The following is a 26641-nucleotide window of genomic DNA, read 5'->3' as shown; positions in this document are numbered from 1 at the left end:
TGAGGATCAAGTACACAGCTGGGAGGGAGGACCGTAGCCCAAATGCGTGCAGGAAGGATCACGGGCCTGAAGAAACAAACCCGAACCAAGCCGAGCCAATCGTGATGGAGGGGGGAGGGGACGGAATCTATGTCGGCTTACTATTGGTGGAACTCAGGAGCCCCGCCTCCCTCACCACTCTCAACCAATGAGAAGACGGCATCTCTCAATTTAAACCGTCTGGCAGAAATTAGCAAGTAACGTTTCCGGGGGTGGCGCGGGAGTTTTGAACTGTTGCTGTCTCGGCTGTTAGACTTCGGGGAACTTCGTAGCGGGAGAGACGCGTCCCGATGGGAGAGAGCGGCATGGCCTTCCCTTTGGCTACGGAGCTGGACTCCTTCAAGTACTGCGAGCTGCAGAGCTTGGCCAAGAGCCTGGGCCTCCGGGCCAACCTCCGGGTACGAGGGGCAGGGCCGCTGCGGGGCTCGGGAGGAGGGTCGGTGGGTACGAGGACGGACAAAGGCAGGTGATACTCGAGTGATCCGTATAACTGATCCCTTCCAGCCAGGGTTGTACTGGAGCCAGCTTCCACCGGCTGGGGATAACCGATTGTGAAACGTTTGTTGTACTTACAATACAACTTTCATATTCATTCATTCAATAAACATTTATTAAGCGCCTACTGTGTGCCGCCGGAAATCGGGCAAACGCTGCAAATCAGGGCTTGAAGATGTATTGATTTGTTGATTGGCCAGACTTTGGGAAGTGGTGGATAAAAATGTCGATTAAACTTAAAAGTGTGGCATGCATACATCTCTTTTTTGGAGAGCTGATTGTTAAACATTTACTCTCTCCTGCTTGCCACTCTACATTCCAGTGATCTATCCTCTGAGGGGGCTGGCCCCTCCCCTACAGTCTGAGTGTTTTTGTCTACTTGTGTATGTGAGCTCTTTGGGTCTTGGTAACCCCAGAGCCTGGCATACAGTGGGTACTTTATAAATGTTTTTAGAAGTGCATGCCGGGGCTGTGGGACTTAACGGTTGTTACTCCCACTCCGTAGGGTTCTCAAGCATCCCTTCCCCGTTTGGCCAGGGAGATCCTATTCTGGCATCATAGATTTAAAGCTGGGAGGGGCCTTGGAGGAGGGTTACCTAGTCCTAGCCCGATACCTTATTTTATTAGGGGGTGGGGGGAGAACAGAAGTCCTGAGATGAATCCACTATGCGAGGCCACACAGGTAGTAAGATAGAATTTGAACCCATAACCTTCCATTATACAGTGCTGCCTCCCAGCCTTCCAATCTTGGGAGCACTTGGGGTCCTCTGACTTAGCCCAGAAAAAGAAGGCTGAGAAAGGGATTGGCTGGGCCGGAAGGCTTTTTGGGTAGAGGATGACTTAGTGGTGATTACCCTCCAAGTGTACTTGAAGCTATGATGGATAATATTGGTAACAGCAGGGACACGCTTTGGGCTTGAAAGTTTGCAAAGTGCTTTACTTATATCATCTCCTTTGATCCTCACAACAAGGCTGTGAGGGTGGTACTATTATTATGATTTCCATTTTACTAATGTGGAGACTGAGGTAGGTGCTGGCTATTATTAGGTGCTATTATTATCAACACTGTACAAATATTATCTAATTCTATCCTTACAACAGCCCTAGGAGATAGATGCTATTATTATCCTCATTTTACAGATGAGGAAACTGAGGCTGTGGTTAAATGGCTTGCTATTAGGTGTCTGAGGCAGGATTTGGGCTCAGCTCTTCAGGACCAGCACTACTGCATCACCTGCTGTTGTTTGTCCTTCCTTCTCAAAGAGGACTATGGCATCCGGAGGATAATGCCATGACATGCAAATGCATTGGATTTAAGTGAGAGAGGGCTGTTCAAGGTCACCGGCCTCACTTTCCCCTCCAGAGCCATCTGGGTCCAGAGACAAGACATATATCAGGAGAACTGGAGATGGCCCCTTGCATCACCTACCTGCCAAGTGATAAATACACTTTTTCCCAGAATGGGGGTGGGCTGGGGAAATAACACTGGCCGTGTTTGACTAGAAAACTCTAAAAGGAGCCCCTTATATTTTACAAACTGTAGGTCTGTGGTCTCAGTAGAGAGAATTCTTCAGTAAGTTCTATTCAACAAACATTTATTAAGTGTGTGCTAAGGGTATGCCTGCCCCTGTGCTAGGTGCTCTATTTGAGATCTATGTTTGTCTTGGGGTAAGGACCCAACATGTCTATACAAATAACTTCACAAGAGAGTTCAATAAAAACTCTGAGGATCAGGGAAGGCAGTCTAACCCTTAGGTAAAATTTCAAAATAGGGCAGTGGTTTTTTATAATCTTCAGGGTGTCATTGCTCATTGTTGTAGGTTGCACAAGTCACTCTGAGGGCTGTAACTAGGGGAGATTGTTGGAGGAGGGTAGAGAGCAGTATAGTATATCTGTTTTAATAAGGTTTTCCTAGTAGTGCTTGTTCTGTGACATGTGACCTTTTATTCAAAAAGAATTCATGGGGCTCCTCCCTTCATTCATTGGGTGCCGTAATTAGCGATAGAAATCTCAAACTGATTATGCAGTTACTTGTTTGGTTGTACCCAACCTTTCATGACTCAGTAGACCATAGCACACCAGTACTGTCCACCGGGGTTTTCTTGGCAAAGATAGTGGAATGGTTTGCCATTTCCTTCTCCACTGGATTGAGGCAAATAGAGGTTAAGTGACTTGCCCAGGGTTACATAGCTAGTAGGTAACTGAGGTTGGATTTGAACTCAGGTCTTCCTGACTCCAGGCCTAGCTTGCTATCCACTGAGCCATCTAGCTGCCTATCTAGTCACAAAAGACCTTTAAAAGGAGGCCTTAGGTCTACCACCTGTTGTTCTGAAGGGTAAGAAAGCCTAGGTGTTAGTGATGGTTTAGAGTCCCCTTTTATTACCATACCTCTCAACTGATGCTACAGAACTTCATCTAGAAATAATTGAGGCCACTCTTCTGTAATAATTTGACTGGAATAGGAGCCTCAGTGGAGAAGTTTGGTGATAATTAGGCTTACAGTTCTGGCAACAGTGAAGAGGTACAGTGCCTCATGGTGAAGCCGTGAACTACTAATCCAACCATTCTGGAGAGCAATTTGGAACTCTGCCCAAAAGGCTATAAAACTGTGCATACCCTTTGACCCAGGAATATCATTACCAGGATCAAAGAAAAAGGAAAAGAATGTATATGTACAAAAAATATTTATAGCAGCTCTTTTTGTGGTAGCAAAGAATTGGACATTGAGGGGATGCCCATCCATTGGAGAATGGCTGAACAAATTGAGGTATTTGATTGTGATGGAATACTGTTGTGCTATAAGAAATGACAAGCAGGATGGTTTAAGAAAAACATGGGAAGATTTATATGAACTAATATAAAGCGAAGTGAACAGAACTTGGAGAATATTGTACCCAGTAACAATATTATACAATGAACAACTGAATGACGTAGCTATTCTGAGCAATACAGTGATCCCAAGACAATTCTGAAGGACTTAGGATGAAAAATTCTATCAACTTGCAGAGAAAGAACGGATGGAGTCTGAATGCAGGTCAAAACATACTTTTTTCACTTTATTTTTATTGGGGGGGTGGGGAGATTCATGGTCTATGTTTTTGCACCATGGCTAATATGGAAATATGTTTTGCAGGACTTCACATGTATCATCTATATCAAATTGCTTGCCTTCTTAAGGAGGGTAGGGGGAGGGAGGATTGGAGAGAATTTGGAACTAAATTTTTTTTTTAATGTTAAAAAAAAATTTACATGCAATTGAGAAAAAAATAAAAGAGAAATAAAGAGGTTAGTGCCCTGTCTTGGTTCATTTCAAAGTGAATAGTTGCTACAAATGAGGTGTTTGTAGCGCCATTTCAGACAACTTTCCATTTGTTCCTTGGAGCATTAGATTTTGAGTAGAAAATTAATTGCCTAATTTTTTTTCTAGATGGTGTGTTAGTAGCCACTTAATTTCCTCAGATTCCTATATTAGTATAAGCTGCTAAACTAAATTAAATAAATTTTCTCTCCTTGCCCCTCCTGCATTGGAAGGGAAAAACTCTTATAAGAAATATGCACAGTAAAGCAAAACAGATTTTCACATTGGCCATGTCCAAAAAGTATGTCTCATTTTGCACCCTAAATCCATCACCTCTGTGAGGTGGTGAGTAGCATGCTTTGTCATGAATCCTATTAAATTATAATTGGCCATTAGATTGAACAGAGTTCTTAAATCTCCCAAATTTTTTTTTACAATGCTATTGTTATTATATAAATTGCTCTCCTCACTTCTTTCTTAATACAAGTTTTCCCAGATTTCTCTGAAATGGTCTCTATCATTTTTTAATAGCACAACAATATCCCAATATACTATACATACTGTATACTATATACAGATGCTACAATTTGTTCAGCCATTCTACAGTTGATGAACATTCCCTTAGTTTTCAGTTCTTTGCCACCACAAGAAGAGCTACTCCAAATATTTTTGTACATACTGGGTCCTTTTCCTCTCTCAGTGATGTCTTTGGGGTATAAGCCTAGTGGTGTCGATAGGTCAAATGGTATGAATAGTTATGTAACTTTTTAGGCATAGTCCTAAATTGCTTTCCAGAATGGTTATACCAATTCACAGCTCCATGAGTAGTATATTAACAATATCTGTTTTCCCATAGCTCCTCCAGAATTTGTCATTTTCTGTTTTGTCAACTTTGCCAGTCTGATGAATCATCAATTCTTTCAGAATCTCAACTGCAAAAGAGAATATGAAGTTACTGTTTATAACTTCCAATCTAGTTAAGGAAATTGAACATGCTTACTAGTAGACTAGTATCTCTGTCATATATAAAAATCCATAGGATGAGGGGAGCTAGGTAGCTCAATGGATAGAGCTCCAGCCTTGGAGTCAGGAGGACTTGAGTTCAAATCCAGCCTCAGACACTTGACACTTGCTAGCTGTGTGATCCTGGGCAAGTCACTTAACCCTGATTGCCTCACCAAAAAAAAAAAAAAAGAAAGAAAAGAAAAGATCCATAGGCTGTAGACTTGGTAAGGACCTTGAAGATCACTTAGTTCAACCCTTTTATTTTACAAATGAGAAAACTAGGCTTAGCATATTTAAAGTATCTTGCACAAGGTCAAGCAGATAGTTTAGTAACCCAGTTCTTGCTGCCTGACTGCAAAACCAGTGTTCTTTTTACTATACTGCATTGCATCTTGATAAGTGAGTCTCTGAATTGGCATTTAAGTCAATGTAAAGTTTAGTTCTCTGATCATCATCTAGTATATCTCTCATTTGGTAAGTCTGCACAGGGTAGTGAGAGTTGGGACCAAAGAAATGGATAACCATGGGGAGGAATACAAGGATTCTCCTTCTTCATTTGATTTCCATTGTAATTATGAATTATTTAACCTTTTATAGGGAGACAAACTTTTAAAATCATTGAAAGAATACTTTCAACATGAGCTCAAGAAAGAAAATGAGAGTCAGGTAAGTAATCATATCTTGTTATATAAGCCTATAAATAAGCAAAAAAAGTAATTAAGTATTCATCATAATTGAAGTTGACTTAAAATCTGCTGCTAATGGATATTTTGGGGACCACTGTTGGAAATAGAATTAGTTTCCATGGATAATTAACCAAACAAATGACTTTTGTTTTGATTCATAATGCTGCTTTCCAGCAGCTGTCTAAGTGTTGAATGTAGTACCTAAAGGACAAATTAGAAAATTTAATGAAACTACTGACTGCCAGACTCTGCTTCATTGTACAAAGACCAAAGTTCTCAACAGTCAGGAATTTACATGGTACCAGATGGATCACTGAATGTCTCAATGAAGTATGAGGAAACATAGTAAAAAGGAAGGGAATTTTAAAGTACTTAAGACATTATAAAGACATGGTTATACATAAATAGGACCTGATAATTCAGTATTATTCTTCCCCACAGGCTTTCCTCTGTTCCCTTCACAGTCTAAATAGATATGTGTCTCTGACTCTAACCTTTTTAAAGTCTGGTTTCCTGTTGATGAGTCCTCCATAGTTATTCCAAACCAATAAGCATTTATTAAGAACCAGCTGTGTATGAGACACTGTGGAAGGTGCTGGAGAAAAAAAGCCAAACTAGCCCTCACCCTCAGGGAGGTTACCTTCTTTTGGGGTGGGTTGGGGTTGGGGACAATGTATAAACACTTAAGAACATACATAATTTTTTGGGTGGAGAATTGTTGTGGTTTGTTCTTCCATTCTCCAAGAGTACCGTGACATCCGGGAGACTATGACATGACTTGCAATTGACTTTGATTTGAGTGAGGGAGGGCAGTACAAGGTCACCAGCCTCACTCTCTCCTCTAGTGCCATCTAGGTCCAGTGGTCAGATATGGATCAGAATGACTGGAGATGGCCCAGGATGCAGTAGGAGACCTTGCCCCTTTTAAGCTAAGGTCTTTTCAGGTTTTCACTTTGAGTGAGGCAACACCCATTCAGTGAATAGGCCTCCCATAAAAAGTGGTAAATGAAAGGAAGCTAGGGACTCTGAGAGGCAGAAGTGATGAGGTCATCTATTCCAAGAATGGGAAAAGGCCACTGGAAATTCATACAGGTAGGAGAGAGAAGGCTAAGTCCAGGGAGCACCAGGTAGGCAAGTTTGGCTGGCATATAAAAAGTATGAAGGAGAATAATGTGGAGATAGTATAGAAACGTAAGCTGGAGCAAGATTATGAAGGGCTTTAAAGGACAAACCAAGTTTATATTTATCCTAGATGCAAAAATGAGACACTGAAGATTCTTGAGTAGGGGAGTGACCCGATTAGACTTGGGCTCTAAGATTATTGCAACAGGTGTGTGGAAGGTGAATGGGAAAGAAGAGAGACTAGGAGACTGGAGTCCAGTTGGGAAATTGTTGCAACAATTGAGCTTAGCAACAGCAACAAACATCCACCTGGCAGCCATAATCTGGTGAAAATAACAATTCAGTTTCTTGCTAAGTTATGTATAAGCAATTATTTAATAAAAGTAATATATTAATTATATTTTAATCTTTTGTATCAATTATGCCTGCTTACCCATCCCCCTATTATTAAATAGTAACAGTTTGAATGAATAATTAAATGCAATATTTGAGGGAGAGAGTCAGGCAGGACCTGTAATATCTACCTCATAGTGTCAGAAGGACATCTGGGGCACTGAGCAGCCAGTTTCACACAGCCAAGATGGGACAGAGTACGGGCCAGAACCCAAGTGTTCCTAACTCCAGGGCCAGCTGCTTTTCTGTAAAAATTCCCTAGTTTTCTTCCCCTAGACCTACTCTTAATTTAATGGGGTTTTCAAATATTGTTTTTACACACGTAAAGTATGTTTTGTTTTCCATTTAAAATATGGTTTTTCATATAGAGAGTAGTTTCTCGCTGAATATTTTCCTATACTTAGGATGTAATAGATTTGTTCCTCTTTTTTACAGAATGGCAAAAGTAATATCTCTGCTTCCTCTCATGAGGAGATAGAAATACTTAATGGCAGTGAAGAAAAACCTGACCAGGAAGCTGTGAATGTCTCTGTCACTTCACCCCTGGGAAGAGGCAAAGTAGCTCCAGGCAACAGCAGCTCCAAGGTGAGAGTGTGGAAACCCAGGCTAGATGCGCACTATGAAAAAGGGGAGTGTGAGTAACTCCATGTGTTGCTGGATTCTGAGGGTATTAATTTAGGGCCTAATATTAGTACAGCTGTCTAAGAAGAATATAAGACAAGGTGGAAATAACTGCTGAGTTCAGTGTTGGTAGATCTGTGGTGGTAAGTTTTCTATCTGTTCTAGGCTTCATCAGGTCACCCTGATCTAAGCAAAAGAGCAGCCTAGGAGGTAGAGAGGCATCATTTTAAAAGTGTCCCATATAATGCATGTGCCTAAAGCGGACTGTCCTACATGGGGTTTATTCAGAGACCCCCATGTATGCTTTGTGGCATATAGCTTATTTTTCTCCCCATTCTCATACCCTAAACATCAAAACTATCTCAGACTGGGGCAGTGGATACAGCACCCTGGAGTCAGGAGGACCTGAGTTCAAATCCAGCCTCAGACATTTGACATTTACTAGCTGTGTGACCCTGGGCAAGTCACTTAACCCCAACTGCCTAAGCAAAAAAAAAAAACTATGTCAGACTTTTATGGCTGATCCATGTTTCATAAAGGAGACCCTTTTTCTCATGATAACATGGATATATAACATGTGACAATGTGGAGAAATAGAAACATAAACCTAAAACTTTTTACAATTTGACTCTGCAGGGTTTACTCTCCACCTGACCTTGTTAATCTTTGTGAGTGTTAAGCTGTTGTTTTCTGGAGTCTTCCCTCATATATTCAAGTGGCTTGATAAATAAGTCCTTCATCTTATCCTTTCATTCAGATGTCACTTCCTCAAGACCTACTGTCCTTAACTTAGTATATTTTTTATCTAGATATACCCAGTCTCTACTTGCCTAGATCAGGTCCCCAACCTTAAGGGTGCTCAAGTTATCCTCAGTGGCAGACAAAAAAAGTATCTCCCAATTGCACATTACATTATAAGGATACTATAGACCTTGCAGCTAAAGGATCAAAAGAAATACCGCGAGAAAAAGCCCAGTTAGGTTAACTTCATTGCCATCAGATAAAAATGAACCCTTTCTAAGTGTTCCCTCAATTATGTGGGTCAGGTATTACACCTTTGCCTGGAGAGAATTTTCAGACATAGAAGGAGGTGACTGCAAGTCCGATTTCCTCCCCACCCTCAGCAAAATGGATGAAGTTTGTCTCAGGCCTGTCCTACCTACCTGTCTTTCTCCCTGTTCGCTTTACAAATAGACTTGACTGAAAATTCTGTCCCTCCTTCCTTCTCTACTTAATTTTGTGTTTCCCTCACTTTGGTCCCCCTTTTATGGCTTAATGGAACCCCTGAATTTTGTAACAGGATCATTCAGAGATGATAGAAAGTGATCATCTTGGGTCTCCCCAACAGAAAAAATATCAGAGGGAGAATGCCTTAGCTGCTGCAGAGGCCACAAAGCCATCCAAAGATAAGCAAAAGAACAAGCGGACACTTTGCTCTGAAGAGAATGAGATGGACGGTATGTAAAGTAGCTAAAGAACCCTGATTAGCAAGGGGGTCCTCCAAATTCAGAACCAATAAAGAAATTCAGCAGTATTAAGCACCAATAGGAGATCCACAGAGTTTAAATAAGATCAGGCAGCTGTTCTCTGACTTTCTTTACTTCCAGAGGTGGGCTTAAAGCAGAGGAACAAAGAAAATGAGCATCTCCCTGCTACCCAGAGTCCCTGTGGCTGAGCGCATCAGGGGGAGAACCTGCCTGAATGCAGGCTGGCTGTGTGATTTGGGAAGAAGCTCCTTTGAGCCCTTTTAACAAATCTTTCTCTCTGAATCAGGTAATACTCTTTTAAATATCCCTTCAGGAGGAAAGAGCCCTCATCGTAGAGATGGTTTGTCCAAATCTAAGAGAAGGAGAACAATATTTACAACTCCAAGTAAGTTTAAATAATTGTTAACACACAGCCCTGAGTCAGATGCCAGGAAAGTGCATGAGGGAAAGTTTGAATGCTTCCCTCTTTGATATTTATACTACCTAGTATGCTCCTATGTACGTAGGCACTAAAATGCTTACAGAACTAATGAATTAGATAGCACAAGGCTTTCTAAACCTATTTTGAAAAGTCAAATTGTCATGCATAAAGATGCTATCATTTCTTTCTTATTTCTGTCCAAACCAAGATATTTTGGTGAGAAGTGAAAAGGGTAAAGGATAGACAGTAAAATATAGAAAATCTAGAAGGTGGGGCTTTTCCTTCTTGATCTCAGCCCACCTACACTTAACGAAAAAATTACCACACTTGGGAAAACTTGCACAAAGAGCATGTTGAAATTTGCATGTAAATGATCATCCATCAACAAAGCATTATTAAGTGCCTCCTATGTACCAGGCACTGGGCCAAGTGCTGGGTATGGAAATTACAGGCAATTGAAGCAGCCCTTGCCATCAAGGAGCTTATGTTCTAAGGGGGAAGACATGTACTTATATAAGAATACATGAAATGAACGTGGGGTCGTTTTGGGAAGGAAGAGAGGGAGAGCCCTAGCAGCAGTGAGGAAGATGTGGAAGATGTCACTTGAGCAGAATCTTCAAAGAAGTCAAAGATCCCAAGAACTAACAAAAGAAGGGGCAAACAGAAAATGTGAATAAATGGGTTTGGTCTTGATGACTTAATTTTCATTTTTTGGGGGGGGGGGTTAATACTGTAGATTTTAAGAAGATTCATGAAGCTCATTTTAAGGAAATGGAATCTATTGACAAATATATTGACCGAAAAAAGAAACGTATGGAAGTCCTTAACAACTCAGTGAAGGAATTAAAGGTATGACACCTCAATTGCATCCTTGACTGATTTGGGCTTTTATTTTTAAGCAATGATTTAAAGTTACAGAAAAGCTATCGTTAGTGATTTACTAATGATAGCTTTAATTTATACACTCATTTACCATTAAGTTCAAGGCACCGTGTACCATGTATGTCATCATTAGAATTACTTTTACATAATAATTTACACATAAGAATTTCTAGTCTGTGAAAAATCATGAGTTACCGCGAATTCTATCAGTGGCACCAAGGAACATAGGGTATAGATGTCTTCAGCAATGTGAACCTCAGTGACTTGAGGTATAAAACCCCCAAACATCCAAGATTTTTCTCCCATTTATGAGTGACTGACAGACAAATCTAGTCCCTTGTAAAGTTACCTTATTTCTAGCCCATATTACTTAGAAACAAATTCCTTGACTCCAAAGTAATTCTATACTTCTGTTCATCTGACCCACTCATGATTGAAGTATCCTGAGGTTTGTGGGGAGCCTCCCACTCCCTTTATCTACCTTACTACCAAGTTGCATTGGCCCCTGATATCTCTCAATCACCCAGGAATAGTCTGGACTGAGCTGCTTTCCTAAGATTCAGCTTGACCCTGTCAGCTTGGTGTTTTGCTTCCCAGAAGAGTCTTGTCATCTACAAACTGAGATTTTTGCAGGGCGTTGACTCTGACAGATTGACAGAAATGTTTAATGAGATCAATCCTTGTACTAATTCCAAGGGAAATCTCCTATTAATTTTTTCATTAGAGAAATCAAGGTCTGACCATGACGCTCACTTGTAGCTCCTCATTGCAAATAGAATAAAATACAAACTGCCTGGTTGGGCATTTAAAGCCCTTCCCATCTAATTCCGAGAACCATCTTTGCAGGCTACATACATATTACTTTCTCCCTGGGGCTCTAGCTAAACTTGCTTTCTATATTTTTGTCAATGTTCCATTTCTGCATATGTCCCCCAGGACTGAAATGTTCTTTTTGCTCACCTCTACCTTATGAAACGCCCTCCCACCCCCCCACCCCCCACCGCTTCCCTTTGAAGCTCAGCTTAAATGTTACCTCTGCCATGAGGCTTTTTCTGATTACTCCCTTGTTGTGAAGATCTCCACCCCAAATCACTTTTGTATTTATTATTTATATTCTATACTTACCTTTCTGTGAATATGTTGCATTCTCCCATCCCTACTCTTCACTAGAATGTAAATTCTTTAAAAGCAGGGACTCTCTCCCTTCTGTATTTGTATCACCAGGGCACAGCGCCCTGAACAAAGTAGGTACTTAGTAAGTACTTATTGATTAATTGGAAAGAGCCTGTTACTTTTTGTTTCCTGTCTTCTGTGTTTCTTCTAAATCCCTTTCCTTGTCACGACCCAAGAGGCCCATTTCTTCCCTACTTTCAAGCCACCAAAAGTCTTTGGCTCTCTTTCTTTCTGTCCTACTAAACACACTCTTTGATTTCATTTTAGTATCTACTGACAAGTAGGAATAATGAAATATACAAGTACCAACAGAAAAAAAACAAAGGAGAAAAAAACACAAAAGATTGAAAATAATTATACCTGTGGCATAAACTGTTATTTATCAACTCTTCTAAATAAAAAGTCCAGAACGTTGTTGACCCCTTTTGAAGTCTCTGTGTATGTGTGTAATGTAAATGTTTGTCTCTCATTGTCTTAGCTATTCCAAGACGCAGCTGGGGCTTGGCTGCGGAAAAGCAGGATAGAGATAGTATGTAGCGCCCCCTCTCCTTAGGGCTGAGTCACGGACACCTCCAGCAGTGTTCTTTGTCTGCCACCAACCAACATGTTAACACATTGTGGCTTTTGAAGTCAATGATCCAATTCTTTTTTTCTTCCTAGGATGTGATTTGGGACAATTACCATCCAATAAACTTTGTAATTACTGTTATCATCAGAGATGAATTTTCTTTTTCTCCCATGATCCCTGAGAAGCTGAATGGCAGTGACTGAGGGCGATGGTGTCATGGGAAGATGGAATAGTTTGGAGCTTTTCAGTCCAACCATTTGTAGGAAACTTCATCTATAAACTATAAAATGTGTTCTGGAATCAATGTGAATTACCATTACAGGCTTCCCCCCTTTTTATTGTAGACTTTTTATTTTCAAAATGCATTATTGTTGTCTTTTGTCTTTACATCACAGTCACTTCAACCCCTGCCTCCAACTGAGCATGACTTCATGCTCCCTCAAAAAAAGTTATGCAAAAAACCATCCAAAACAATAACCATATTTTACAAGGAATATGATATTCTGTTCTAATAGTCCTCAGCCCTTCTGCCGTGAGTCAGTTCCATGGGACCCTAATTGGTTTTTCCAGTTTCTAAAAGTTTGACTTCTTTTGATTATCTTTTCATCTGTATTGTCAGAGTTATTGAATTTGCACTTTTGTCCATATGGAAGCTTATATAATGGCTCCTTAGACTGAAATGAATTCAATTTACTTACAGTCTTCCACCACTACCTTTTATAGTAGGCTTTTGCCGCCACAATATATATGTGCCTAGGGGAGAATAAATTATAGACAAGGTAAATTATATGTATTACCACGGGAGCTGTAGCTACGGACAGTTTTCTTCCTGGCAAAACCTCAGATGGTTTTATCAAAAGAGTTAAACTATTGTTAATACATCCAGCTACTTGACACTCTTTTAGAAAGCAGGGCCGTTATAAAGCTGTTCAAATCAAACTTAAATGTAACTGGTGCTGACAGAAAAGTGGTCTAGGAGCAGCTAGGTGGCGCAGTGGATAGAGTACTGACCCTGGAGTCAGGAGGACCTGAGTTCAAATGCGTCCTCTGACACATAACACTCACTAGCTGTGTGACTCTGGGCAAGTCATTTAACCCCAATTGCTTCACCAAAAAAAACCAAAAAAAAAAAAACCTTTGGATTTTTAAAAATAGAAATGAGACTTATTTTCTTTCTTAAAATACATTCTGTAATATAGAGATTATATGTCATCATCTAATACTGCTGAGTATGGTAAAGGATAACTTGAGATCTTGGCATTGTCTTATAACATTAGACTGTTTAAATGCAATTCTCTAGTTTCTCTTTTAGATCTTAATCTGAATTTTGCTGACTTTCACAACATATTGCCAATTTCAGCAGTCTTCTCTGTGCCATCAACGAAGATTAAATTTCTTTGTGATGTGGTTGAGACTAATGGAATTCAGTACTCAAATTTTTCTTTGTCTTTTGACAGATATTAGCTAAAAAAGCTAACCTAACTGGAACTCCCCACAGTAATTCCAAGGTGAGCCTTCTGACATTTTTCTGAAGAATTTAGGAATTTATATGTAATTGCTTGATTCCATGTATCACTGTGTTCTAGTCCTCTTATCTTAAGCCAGTAAGCACCTAGCACAAAGTCTGAGATATAGCAGGTGCTCAGAAAATTTCTGACTTAAACTATGTTTGGTTTCTATCTTCTTTAGTAGGGGTTCTCAAATAGGTCAACAGACATTTCTAAGAGGTCTCGTACATGTTCACCTTTAGGGTATTCCGTGCACTGCTCCTTCTTTATCCTATATATTGTCCAGTAACTAGAGAGTTCGTGGCTTCTATTTGTACTTGTTTTTTGTTTTGGTTTGGTTTTTTTGGGGTTTTTTTGGTTTGTTTTTGTTTTGTTTTGTTTTTAAGGCAGTTGGGGTTAAGTGACTTGCCCAGGGTCACACAGCTAGTAAGTGTCAGGTGTTTGGTCTGAGGCCAGATTTGAACTCACGTCCTCCTGACTTCAGGGCCGGTACTCTATCCACTGCGCCACCTAGCTGCCCCCTGCCATTTGTACTTGTGCTTGTGTTCCAAGTCACCATAACAATATGGCTACTGGTGCAGTTCCTGAAACGCTATAGTTCTTTGACCTTTTGTGGGGATGGGATGATAATGAGATTATTTTGGAAACTCTCCATTCATATTAAAGGGAACAAAATTTGCCAGTAAAACATGATTTTTAGTGGACTGACAGTCACTGGAAACCATTATCTTAAAAACATGACAATTCTGGGGGCAGCTAGGTGGCACAGTGGATAGAGCATTGGTCCTGGAGTCAGGAGGACCTGAATTCAAATGCAGTCTCAGACCAGACACCTGACACTTACTAGCTGTGTGATCCCGGGCAAGTCACTTAACCCCATTGCCTAGCCCCCCAAAAAAGAAAAATGACAATTCTTTTTGTTTCTTCTTTCAGAAAAGTTCATCTGGCATGAGGGTAGTCAGCCCCATTATTCAGAGAGGCAGGCCCTCTTCGACTTTTACTCCTGCCAGTCCACGCCGTTCACTCCGTACATCCCTTGGGATGGCAAATCGAAGTATCTTGTGTCAGAAACCGTTCAAGCCGTCTACCCTCTCAACTAACAAAATGAATGTCAGGTAAACAAGAGCCCCTAAACTGAACCAATAGGCAATCTTCAGAAGCTCTTTTAATCCTATCTAAAGGTTCTAATAATCCTACGACATAATTATATTACCCATTTGTTAAGGTGGTGAAATATCAGGTGGAGATAAAAAAAAAAAAGTACCAGTTGCATGATTTTCATTTATTTATTTGTTTTTGGTGAGGCAATTGGAGTTAAGTGACTTGCCCAGGGTCACACAGCTAGTAAGTGTCAAGTGTCTGGTCTGAGACTGCATTTGAACTCAGGTCCTCCTGACTCCAGGGCTAGTGCTCTAGCCAATAAGCCACCTAGCTGCCTCTTCCATGATTTTTTTTTCAAGTTACCCCAATTGACTAGCCTCAGGTTTGAGGGAATACAATATTTTGGATTTTTTGTTTTTGATCTTTTCCAGTTTCCCTAAACATATACATGCAATTAATTACTAGAGAAAATAAGAAAATGGACTACTGTAGTAGAATGGAAAGAAAACTAGTTTGGGAGTCTGAAATCTCTGCCCCCACCATCACCATGATCCAGTTTTTGCTTGAACACACACTCAACAATGTGGCTGAATTATATTGGGCTCAGAACTATGACGTTCCAAACTTGGCCAAAAAAGCTTGGAGGGATTAAAAGAGCTGTGAATGCCAAGCAGACTCCCAGTAGCTCTTAATTCTAGCTCCAGTAATGTCTTCTGGATGCTCTGATCAAAACTTCCAAGATACTTTTTTCTCATTTAAATCAAAAGCTCCTAATCACTAGGCTTGGGTAATTTTCTTCAATCTACGATACGGTGAACTATGAGCTAAATAAGCAGCTGTAACATCACGTCTATCCCTTTTTAAAAACTATACTTCACTACAACCCCTGCATCCTTTGATCCCTCCACCTCCTTGGGGAATTCTGAGACTTGAACAATGGTATTTGACCAGGAAGTACTATATTTAATTAGTGATTACTCCCCTTACCTTGAGGATTCCTACTTACGTATCCATGGGACCTTGGGTGAATTATTTCATTTCTCTCGGCCTCATTTTCCTCTTCTGTAAAATGAGGGAATCATCCTAGATCATCTCTTGTTCTGTATTTTTATAAAACCTCCTTGAATAGATTGAACTGGCAGCTAGCTAGACTGCCTAAATGGTTCCTCCCCACTCTAGTACATTCTATTAGCATTAGAAAGTCAGAAACTGAGTTCAAATTCTCACTCTGCCACTTACCAGACCTGTAAACTTGGGCAAGTCACTCAGCTTCCCTGAACCTCATGAGGTTTCCTCATTTGTAAAATGGGAATAATAATCTTTGCTCTCCCTACCTTACAGGGCCCTTGGGAAGAAAGCCTTTTGTAAGCCTCAAAGCACTGTGTAGAACTGAGTCAGAAGGGTGCTTGTCCTAACCTGGCCTCAGAGGGATCTGGACTGTCCCAGAAACATCTGGCTCATGTATGGATAAAAATTATTTTTCCCTAAAACACAGCCTGAAGCCAATAATAATTATAATTAGCATTTATATTGCACTTTAAAGTTTGCAAGGCACTTTACAAACATCTCATTTTATACTTAAAACAGCTTTGGAAGGCATGGGGGGTTACCATTATTCCCATTTTACAGATAAGGAAATTGAGCAGGCAGAGACTGAGTGACTTGCCCGCACACATCTGGTGTCTAAGTCCATATTTGAACTCGCATCTTTCTGATTCCAGGTCTAGCATACTATCCATGGTGTCACTTGGATCAAAAAAAAAAAAATGCCAGGATATTAAGAAGAAAAGTTATGTACAACATAAAAGGACTAGATAACCTTCAACTCTAAAATTCTATTTTTAAGCATATTTGTGTTGAATTTTCCTCTCCAATACCTTCCACCATTTTTTACCAATATTCAAGAGATTATATTAAAATGTCTATTTTCAGAACCGTAACAAATTTTCCACTTTCTCCCCAAAGAAGAAAAATCAGAAAAGTGGAAGTAGAGTTTGAGGAAATCTACTTTAGGCTTCCCTCCCTCACTGCTTGGTGAAACTGATGGTCATCAAGTGAGCATGAGCAGCAGATGGGGCATGAGCCTCTCAATAAGCATGTATTCCATTGTATTATTCTGTTAAGGTTCTCAGAGGCTACTAAAGATAATGAGCACAAACGCTCACTGACCAAGACTCCGGCCAGAAAGTCTCCATACATCAGCATGCTTGACACCCAGCTTAAATGCCAGGCTATCCTGATGAAGAGCAAGCAAAAGGAAGCCAGTCAAGCCAAGGCCGAACACGCTTCAGGTAACGTTTGCTTCCTGTTATCTTGTCTTTCCTCTTTAACAAAAAAATGTTGCAAATCTTCATCTTTAAGCCAATTAGTTTACTGGATTTTTTATGTATCCTTGTTTACCCAAAGTTTCTCACAGGAGGCATAATCAGTAGTTACATTCACAACAGCAAATGTTTCACACAAAAATTAACCTCTACCTGCTGGGGGAAATGCCAGATGCTCACAAGCATTGAATCAACCTTGCTTTCTAGATTCTAGCAGTGTGGCCCAGAGACTGAGCAGCGCCTACCTGGGGCTATATTAAACATTCACATTTTTTAAAATATTTTTAAATTTTAAAAAATATTTTATTTTTTCCCAATTACATGTAAAAATGTTTAACATTTGTTTGGTTTTGGTTTTTTTTTTTTTGAGTTCCAAGTTCTTTCTCTCCCTCCCTCTCGTCTTCGAGAAGCTAAGCAATCTGAATAAACATTCACATCTTAGAAAAAATACCGCCACTGATCCTAACAGGCTGTCCTTGAGCATGGCAAGATCTAAGCCCAGAAGGTCCCACACTGGCAGCTGCTCATGGAAGAAATTCTGTGCCTTGAACTGTATTCAGAAGTAGATTGTACAAACTAGAGTTCAGCTTGAACTAACTGTAACCAAACCCCCTTCTGCAGACAGTGACTATGGTCCTCTTCAGTTATAACTTCTGGCTGCAAAGTACATTGCAGCGTGGTCTGAAGGCTGCAGAGGTCTCCACACAGAGAAAGACAACAAGAAAGAAGGCTAATTCAATGGAGGCTTTTATCACAACTCAGGCCCCCAGAGCCTGGACAGTCACGTTGTGTGGTTCAGTGGCAACTTCAAAAGAGTGCCAAGTGTTACAAGCCGTAAATTCAGCCTTCTGCCTCCTAAACATCCTTCCTTTTCCTTAACTTAGCCCAGCATGCAAACAACACTTTGTTTAATGGACCAACATGCCTTGGTTGAGATAGCGTGAAGAGTCAGGAAGACTCCAGTTCGGGTCCTGTCTCTAACACATACAGACTCAGGCAAGGCACTTCAGCCTCTCGTTACCCGACATGAGTCTCTAAGACCATGGCAGGTGCCTGTCTGGTAGAAAGTGGTTCTTCATACCAGTGAAATCACACGTCTGGTTCAAAAAAGAAAAAGGAACAAGCCAGATGAACTCAAGCTTCAAGACCCTCAAGGTGGCTAAAGGAATGATCCCTGCTCCTCTCCCCTTCTAGCCCTGAACAGCCACTGTGTGCTGAGTCAGCGTATGCCGTGAGAGCGAACCTAGGAGGCCTAAAGGGAAGGCCTGCCTTGGAAGCATGGACAGGGCCAAGTGACCCAAGACCAGATGAGACAAAACGACAGAAATCACCCCCTAAATCAGTTTACTTATTTGGTGCCACACCAAACTACCAAGGGATTACTTTATAGAACTAGGAGAAAATTCATCTGGAGGAACAAAAGTTGAAGAACCCTAAGGGGAAATAAAGGAAACAAGTGGGAGGAAGGGGGCTCAACAGTACCAGAGTTCTAACTATCCTATAAAATAATTATGAAAACTATTTGGCAGGATATTAAAAAATTGAAAAGCTAGTTAAGTGTATGACAAATGTAGCAAACAAATAGAGCTACATAGTATTCGATAAACCCAAAGACCGCAACTATCATAATAAGGTCTCACTTCACAACAAAAACTGTTGAGAAAACTGGAAAATAACCGTGTAGAAATTGGGTGTAGACCAACGTCTCACACTAAATGCCAGAATCAACTCTGAAAGGATACTTAGACACAAAAAGTCACATCATAAACAAACAGAAAAGGAGATACATATGAAAACTATGGTTAGGGAAAAATTCTTGACCAAATAAGGGACAGAGAAGATGACAAAATATGTTTTGGCAGATACAACAGAAAAATAAGGCCCAGTGGCTAATTAATTTAGATACTCTTTCTACCACATAACCTTTCATTGACTCTATTAAGTTTAGACTGCTTAAATATATTGCCTTCTCAAGACAAGATACCATTACTTTGAAAAGTCTGAGACTTTGGAAGTGATTTATGTGCTATTTACCAATCTTCTGTTTGTCCTTTTGGTTTTTAGTTGTTACCCCATTCAAGTTTACAGCTGAGGCAGCACAGACTCCAATCAGTAATAAGAAACCAGTGTTTGACCTCAAAGCAAGTCTTTCCCGTCCACTTCGCTATGAGCCACACAAAGGTATGTCATGATAGTATATTTTGTATAGGGCATGCAAAGAATACACCTCTAAGCAGTTCTACCATCCTGAAGACTCAAAGACTTTGTCTAGAAATGAGAAAGCTATTGGGGGCACCTAGGTGGCGCCAAGGATAGAGCTCTGGCCTTGGAGTCAGGAGGACCTGAGTTCAAATCCGGCCCCAGACACTTGACACTTACTAGCTTTGTGACCCTGGGCAAGTCACTTAACCCCCAATTGCCTCACCAAAAAGCGGAAAGAGAGAGAGAGAAACCTATCAACTCCATGCTAAAGCATGGTGGTAGTTTGGTTACTGGCTGACTAACTACAATTATCCTTAGAAATGTCACTACACATCCATCTATCAAAATTAAAACTAGTACCTATTTTTGCCTTTTGTCAAAGAATTGCCTGGAAAGAAAATTAAAAAATTCTCCTGAAAGGAATAAGACTGATTTACATATTGTTTCTCTTCAGGCTAATGGTTGCTAAATTGGTAGATCAACACAAGTAGGTATGGTACGTCCAGATTCACCTGATGTTTAGTAAAGCATCTCGTGTTTGGATGATCTCATGAATGGAGAGCTATGGACTGTCCAATACAACAGCCAGATGGGCTTGGAACTAGATGGATGTCTGGGCTCAGGGAGCTGTCAGGGAGTTGGTGACCCAGTGTCAATGTGGAAGGTGTCCAGTGAGGAGCACTGGAGTTCTGTGCTTGGCCTTCGACTGTTTTAATATTTTCACTGATAATATAGATAAAGGCATAAGCCACATTCTTACCGAATTTTAAATACCGCAAAGCTGGGAGGCATAGGTATCACAGTGGTTGACAGGTTCTAAAAAGATTTTGACAGACTATCATATGGGGCTGAATGTAAAGTCTTGCACTTGGTTCAAAAAGTCAGCTTCACAAGTACAGAGGAAGGTGGGAAAGCGTGGCTGGATAGGAGTTTCTGCGAAAAAGATCTGAGAGTTGTAGCGGCCTACAAACTCAATATAAATCAATCATTCATACTGTAATAAGGCAACTAAAAAATCTTGTGGGATCTACGAGTGAGCGAAGGGTGGCCTGGAGGGAGTGATGGTCTGGCTGGCCCGTACCCTGGTCAAACCGGGTCTGAGCCACACTTTTCAGTTCTGCACTGCACACTCTGGGAAGGACACTAAGACGCTGGAGAATATCCAGAGGCAGGCAGCCAGAATTGTGATGGGCTTCCAGGTAAAGCTAGATGAGGGTCAGCTGAAGAAATGAGGCACTCTTAGGCTGAAAAAGAGACAGGACAGCTATTTTCAATTATACAAAGGGCTATCATGTGAAAGGGGAATTAAATGTTTTTTCTATTGGCCCTGAAGGGCAGAACTAAGAACAGTGGGTAGAAGTTGCGAATTTAGCTTGATGTAAAGAACATAATACTAATAACTAGGACTTACTAATAATTGGAGCTATCAAATTGGTATGGGATGAAGACAAAATGGACAGGTTTGATTACATAAAACTTAAAAGTGTCTGTCCAAACAAAACCAAGGCTGTTAAAATAGAAGGGAAACAGGTAACAAGGAAAAAAGAATCTTTGAAGAACATTTATCTGATAAAGGTCTCGTTTCCAAGGAACTAATTGACATTTTAAAAAACAAGAGACATTTCCCCCATTGCTAAATGATCAAAGGATATGAACAGGCAGTTTTCAACAGAAGAAATCTAAGCTATCAACAGCTATAGGAAAAAAAGTTTCCAAATTGGAGAAATGCAAATTTAAAGCAACTCTAAGGTTCCACCTCATTCCCATCTGATTGGCAAAGATAATGAAAAAGGAAAATGACAAAAGTTGAAGAGGCTATGGGAAAACAGGTATGTACCTTAACGCACTATTGGTGGAACTTGTGAATTGGTTTGGCCCTTCTGGAAAGCATTTTGGAACTATGCCCATGAAGTCATTAAATTGTTCATACCCTTTGAGCCAGTGATACTTCTTACAAGGCCTACACACCAAAGAGATCAAAGAAATAGAAAAAGAACCAATGTATACAAAATTAATTATAGAAGCTCTTTTTTGGTAGCAAAGAACTGGAAAGAATGGCAAAGCAAATTATGGTATATGAATGTAATGAAATATTACTGTACCATGAGAAACCTGGGAAGACTTAGGAGTTGATGCAAGGTAAAGTGTGCAGAAACTGGAGAACAATTTATACAATAACAACACTGTGAAAACAGATAACTTTGGAAGATTTTTAAGAACTTTGATCAGTACAATAACCATCAATGATTCCAGAGGACAGATGAGGAAGAATTTTTGGACATCGCCAATGTGGGAATTTGTTTACCTTGACTATGCATACTCATTACAAGGGTTTTTCTTTTTTTTTTTCTTGTTTTCTTTCTTTCTTTCTCTCTTTCTTTTTTTTGTTCCCCAAGGGAGAGAAACATAAGAGGGAGAAAGAGACTAAGGATAGAGTTCCCACAAATTGAGAACATTAGGAATCACAGACAAGCAAGGCAGCTTTGAAAGTTACATGCTGAATTTATTAAACTTTAAAAGAAAAGCAAGCTCCATATAATAGTCATTTTCAGGCACATGTACAAGCTCCTCTTTCTGTTCTACTATGTATATGGAAATGTTATTTTTACTTGATGTTTAAATTCAAATTCTTTTTTTAAACCTCAAACAAAATTAGAATGGGCTACCTGTGCAGTTAGTGGGATCTTCCCAGAAATCTAGCAAAAGCTAGCAGACCATATGTATCAGGTGTGTTGTGATAGGGATTCTTTATTGTCTATGGATTGGATTAGATGGCCACCGAGGACCCTTTCAATTCTTAATTTCTGTAACCAGCATAGAAAAATGTTACTTACCCTATTTTTGTTTGGAATAACATTTGGGCATTTTAGGTAAAGAGAGACAGGAATCTGAGACCAACATATCTAAGTAAAAGCACAATTGGGGACTACATTCAAAATTTGAAAATGAGTTATAAGTTGAGAGATGAGTGAAAATATTGTGCTGATATCCACTATACCCTCAACACATTTCAATAGCTAACAGTGTGCTGCAGAAATTATTTTAATTCTTTTTATGTTTTATTAGAAGCAATATTAAATATTAATCCAAACATATCTGCTTAATACTATTTACACAGAAATTGATTAATTTCAACATATAAAGCATCATGAAACATTTTCAACATCACCTTTAAGTCCTCATCAGAATTCACCATCCATTTGTTCTTTTTCCTTTTTCCTCATATAACTGTTGTGTACACTCTATTCTTCTGATTCTGTATTATGTCATAAAGATCTTTCCAGATTTCTTTCTATTCCTCATACACGCCCATATCAATTGATTTATGCTATAACCTTACGTTTCATGTACCAAACTTAGGATCATGGCCTTATAGAACTAGTGATGGACTAGACCCCAGAGGTCATCTAGGCCAGCTCCTTCACGTTTACTGTTAGGAGAGTGAGCCCAGAGACAGAGGGGCTGACCCAAGGTCACATAGGTATTAAGGCTCTGGGAGGGGCTGTGAACCTCTTAATTCTACAGCCCAAGGTCTTTGCTGTTCTTGCTGCTTCATGCTTTATTTAACCATTCTCCTATTGCTGGATGTTTAGTTTGCTTATGAGGTTTATGAGGTTTTTTCCAATTACATACTAAGCTGCTAGGAAAATCTTTGAACATGCAGCTCTAAAAAAAAAACCAAACTGTCCAGTTACATTCATAACCAAAGGAATTGGGTCAAAAGGGTATGACTGTTTTTTGTGGTTAATGCTAGACTGCTTCCCAGTAATTTAATGTTTGAAATTCTACCAGCAGTGAATAAACATACTTGTTTTGCCATAACCATGCTAACACTGAGTTTCATTGCTTTTCATTATTTTTGCCAGTTTGATGGGTGTAAGGGTGGTACCTCAAAGTTGTTTTGGATTTAGAGGCAAGGATTTTTTCCAAGTGGTTATTAATAATTGTATTTTATCTTTTGAAAATTCTATTCTTATTTTTTGACTATTTAGGTCAAAAGGTCTTTAAGTGTTACCACTGACACATTTTAGGTGTCTGATTTATGTCAATATTCATGGGCATGTTATTTATATGACTATAAATATTTTTCCTAATCTATTTTTTAAATTATATAGTTTTCAGGTTTTGTTTTGTATTTTTTTTTAAATTTCAACATACTCCAACACATCAGTCTTGTTCATTGTAATTCCTTCTATTTGTTAAATCAAACAATTGGTCTCCTACCACAGTTTTAAGATAATTTTCATTCTATTTTCTCCCATATCTTCCAGAGCTGTGTATGTTTGTACCTCACCTATTTAGAATTCACAGTGTTGTGCCATATGGATCCAAATTCCTTTCCTGTCAAACTGACAGCTAATTTTACAAAGTAAAATTTACAAAAGTATCATTGTTCACAACATTTAAATAGTTAAAGGTACTACTGTCAGAACTATATTTTTAGAAAATATCTGTTAAAATAGGATAAGTTGGATTTTGGTCTTGGGGGTGTAGACTGACCCTAGAATCTAAAAGTGTCCCCTTAAGAGAGGTAGTTATTGTATACTTAGAGAACCCTAGAAAATTAATTATAAAACTAGTTGAAATAATTAACAACTTTAGCAAAGTTGTGGGACATAAAATAAACCCACATAAATTATCAGCATTTCTGTATATTACCAACAAAAGCAGGAAATAGAAAGAAAAATTCCATTTAAAATAACCATAGAGAATATCAATGGGAATCTACCTGCCAACAGAGAGGTAGTTGTTGTTACCATCTTCATGTTGCCATAATCGAGGTATTAAATGACTTCTTTGTACTTTGTAGAAATAATGATCATTTGAAAATTATAAAATTTGTAATTTTTTCTACATGAAAATAATTTTATCCAAGTTTTTTTTTCCATATCTGACTTCCAAAAACCTCCTACAGAATATACTGAAAATTCAGCGGCACAGATAACAGCATGAAGATGGCCCCGTGCAGGAGGCTGACATAGAAATAGACCACGGTGTTATTGAGGGGAGGGAGGAAAACGGTGTGCCTTAATACTTGAAGTTCATTCCAGGAGTATGGTATCAAAATGAGAAGACTGTATGGTGTGTGGGTAGATGGGTGTGTATGTGCATGTGTATTTTTCAAAGGACAAACTTTGACGTTCAGCAGGGAGCTATAGCTGATAAGAACAAAGCGATATAAATGTAAGCATCTACTAAAACTTTTCTTTTTTCTCTTATGTAGGGAGGCTAAAACCATGGGGGGAATCTAAAGAAAATATTGCTCTGAATGAGACAACAAATAGAATTGACTTCCACAAAAAAACTTACAAACAGCCACATCTACAGACCAGGTCAGTATATAACTATTATGATTGTTTCGTTTTGAACTTTTCTATAAAAACACCTAAAATGCTCTTCAAGTGATGAGTGTTTACTGAAGCACTACTTTTTAACTGTTTAGCATAGGGATGATAAAGGGGCTCTTAACCATTTGTGTGTCCTGGACCCCTTTGGCCCTCTCCTGAAGCCTATAGACCCCTTCTCAGAATAGTGTTTTTAAATAATCAATGGAGAGGAGAGGCAGTTAGGTGGCACAGTGGATAGAGCACCAGCCCTGGAGTCAGGAGGACCTGAGTTCAAATGCAGCCTCAGACACCTAACACTCACTAGCTGTGTGACCCTGGGCAAGTCACTTAACCCAACTGCCTAGCAAAATAAATAAATAAATGATGGAAATGCTAAATTTCAGTTAGAGGTTAGTGAAAATGAAGATGTAAATTTTTTTTCCCATTTAAGACCCCCTAAAATCTATCCACGGAGCTCAGATTAAGAAAATCTCCATAGTTTTATACTTTAATCAAATGAAATGCTATAGTTTCATTCTTATTTGGCATATTTGTAGTTTGGGCATTAACACTACTCTGATGTTAAAGTGGTATTCTAATTGCTGCAAGATTATCTTGCTGCTCCCTAATCTCAAATATGTGCTTGTCTTTGTCTTCAGAGAAGAGCAACGGAGGAAACATGAGCAGAAAAGGAAAGAGAAGAAAGATGGGGTCCTTGGAACTCGAAGAGGACTAGTCATGCTTGGAGACTAACAATCCGCCAAGCACTCTGTAGATAGTCTTCATTACGCATCTTTTATGCTTCTGTAAATATTTCTATTTTTGTTTTGTCATTGTAAATTTCATCCAGCCTGTCCTAACTCTGTTCTTACCCCTGCTCATCACATTAACCTGCTACTAACCACCACCACTGAAATAGTGATACTATCAGCTTACAAATGTTTCATTTATAAACTCTGGCAAATTATCTAAAATGGTCTTTCCCTAACTCTTTTTTTTTTTGTTTAATAAAGTACAGCCTCTTAATCCTTGAACTACATTTTTAACGTCACATATCTTCTTCTAGTCCTAGGGTTTTAAATAACTTGCAGGCATAACCTTTTTTCACATTTTAAATGATGGGACAGAAGGAGAAGTTAGAATAGAAGACTCCTATAAACTTCTAGAGAACCTACTAACTAAAATACTGAACCCTGACTGAGGAGCATCAGTATAAAAAAAGTCAAGCTTCAATGTTTTCTTAGACTTTTCCTTAGATAACTGTTCTCTATAAATGCATATTCATTGCTAATTTGTTAGTAGATGCCGTATTTCATTTATGCCTTAAATGCTTTCAAGACTAAAGCAAAAGGATCATGCTTACAAGAGGCTTTTAATTCTTATGTTATTTCTTTAAGTTAGCTTTCAAGATTATTGTGCTCTGTAATCTAGTCTCTTATTCAAAGGATATAAAAGACTGCAGATGCTTAGAATTAGAGCCATCTCTATTGACTTTCAGAGTTTTATATTTGGCACAGTCTCTGTCAGATTAAAATACTGTACCTAAGCTCACCTGCTAAAAGATTTCTATTGCTTTGTAAGACTTTTATAAATAAAATTAAAACTGAAAATTCAATTTCTCCTGAGCTATAGTCTGTTTTATACTTTTAATAACAATAAAACTTGGTACCCCAAAGGAAAAAGAATAAGAAACAAAAGGAGAAGATCAAGGTTGAGGGAAAGAGAGCCAGTGGGGAAAAAAGACACTTTAAAAAATCTTAAGGTAAAGTAACTGACGAAACACAGTATTGTGTTCAGAAGAGGGGGAAAAAAAATCCTAACTTGGAAAAAAAAAAACAATAGTAGGGACTGATGGGGAAAACATAAACTTAACTCATAATTTTAAATGTGAAAAGATTTTAAAAAAGCACACAAAAATGAGTGACATACTGAATAAGAAAACAAAGCCCTACAATTTGTTGCTTACAAGAAACACATTCCAAAAAAAAA

The 26641-nt window shown here is 39.2% G+C and overlaps 1 protein-coding gene across 3 annotated transcripts; it reads left to right on the top strand.

Moving 5' to 3' along the window:
* Positions 1-245: 245 nt before the first annotated feature.
* Positions 246-26267, top strand: NUSAP1 (nucleolar and spindle associated protein 1). Of its 3 annotated transcripts, none has more exons than XM_027870046.1 (12): positions 246-437; positions 5435-5503; positions 7474-7623; positions 9008-9116; positions 9433-9531; positions 10304-10416; positions 13648-13698; positions 14632-14813; positions 16924-17090; positions 19188-19304; positions 24550-24658; positions 25312-26267. In XM_027870046.1, exons 1-12 carry the CDS (start codon positions 330-332, stop codon positions 25403-25405), a joined length of 1368 nt encoding a protein of 455 aa, XP_027725847.1. In that variant the 5' UTR covers positions 246-329; the 3' UTR covers positions 25406-26267. The 3 variants fall into 3 exon arrangements, with proteins under 3 accessions (XP_027725847.1, XP_027725846.1, XP_027725845.1); XM_027870045.1 differs by having other exon boundaries at positions 8960-9116; positions 9460-9531; XM_027870044.1 differs by having other exon boundaries at positions 8960-9116.
* The last annotated feature ends 374 nt before the right edge of the window (positions 26268-26641 follow it).

The sequence above is a fragment of the Vombatus ursinus genome, unplaced genomic scaffold (genome assembly GCF_900497805.2).
Source record: "Vombatus ursinus unplaced genomic scaffold, bare-nosed wombat genome assembly UNPS02014794.1, whole genome shotgun sequence".
Lineage (NCBI taxonomy): Eukaryota > Metazoa > Chordata > Mammalia > Diprotodontia > Vombatidae > Vombatus > Vombatus ursinus.
The sequence above is the reverse complement of the archived record's forward strand: the minus strand, read 5'-3'. Positions and strand labels throughout refer to the sequence as shown.

Coding starts and splice junctions, on each gene's coding strand:
- NUSAP1 (XM_027870044.1), top strand. CDS start 330: ATGGGAGAGAGCGGCATGGCCTTCCCTTTGGCTACGGAGCTGGACTCC. Junction 13,699..14,631: donor CTCCCCACAGTAATTCCAAG/GTGAGCCTTCTG, acceptor TTCTTCTTTCAG/AAAAGTTCATCTGGCATGAG. Junction 17,091..19,187: donor CAAGGCCGAACACGCTTCAG/GTAACGTTTGCT, acceptor TTTGGTTTTTAG/TTGTTACCCCATTCAAGTTT.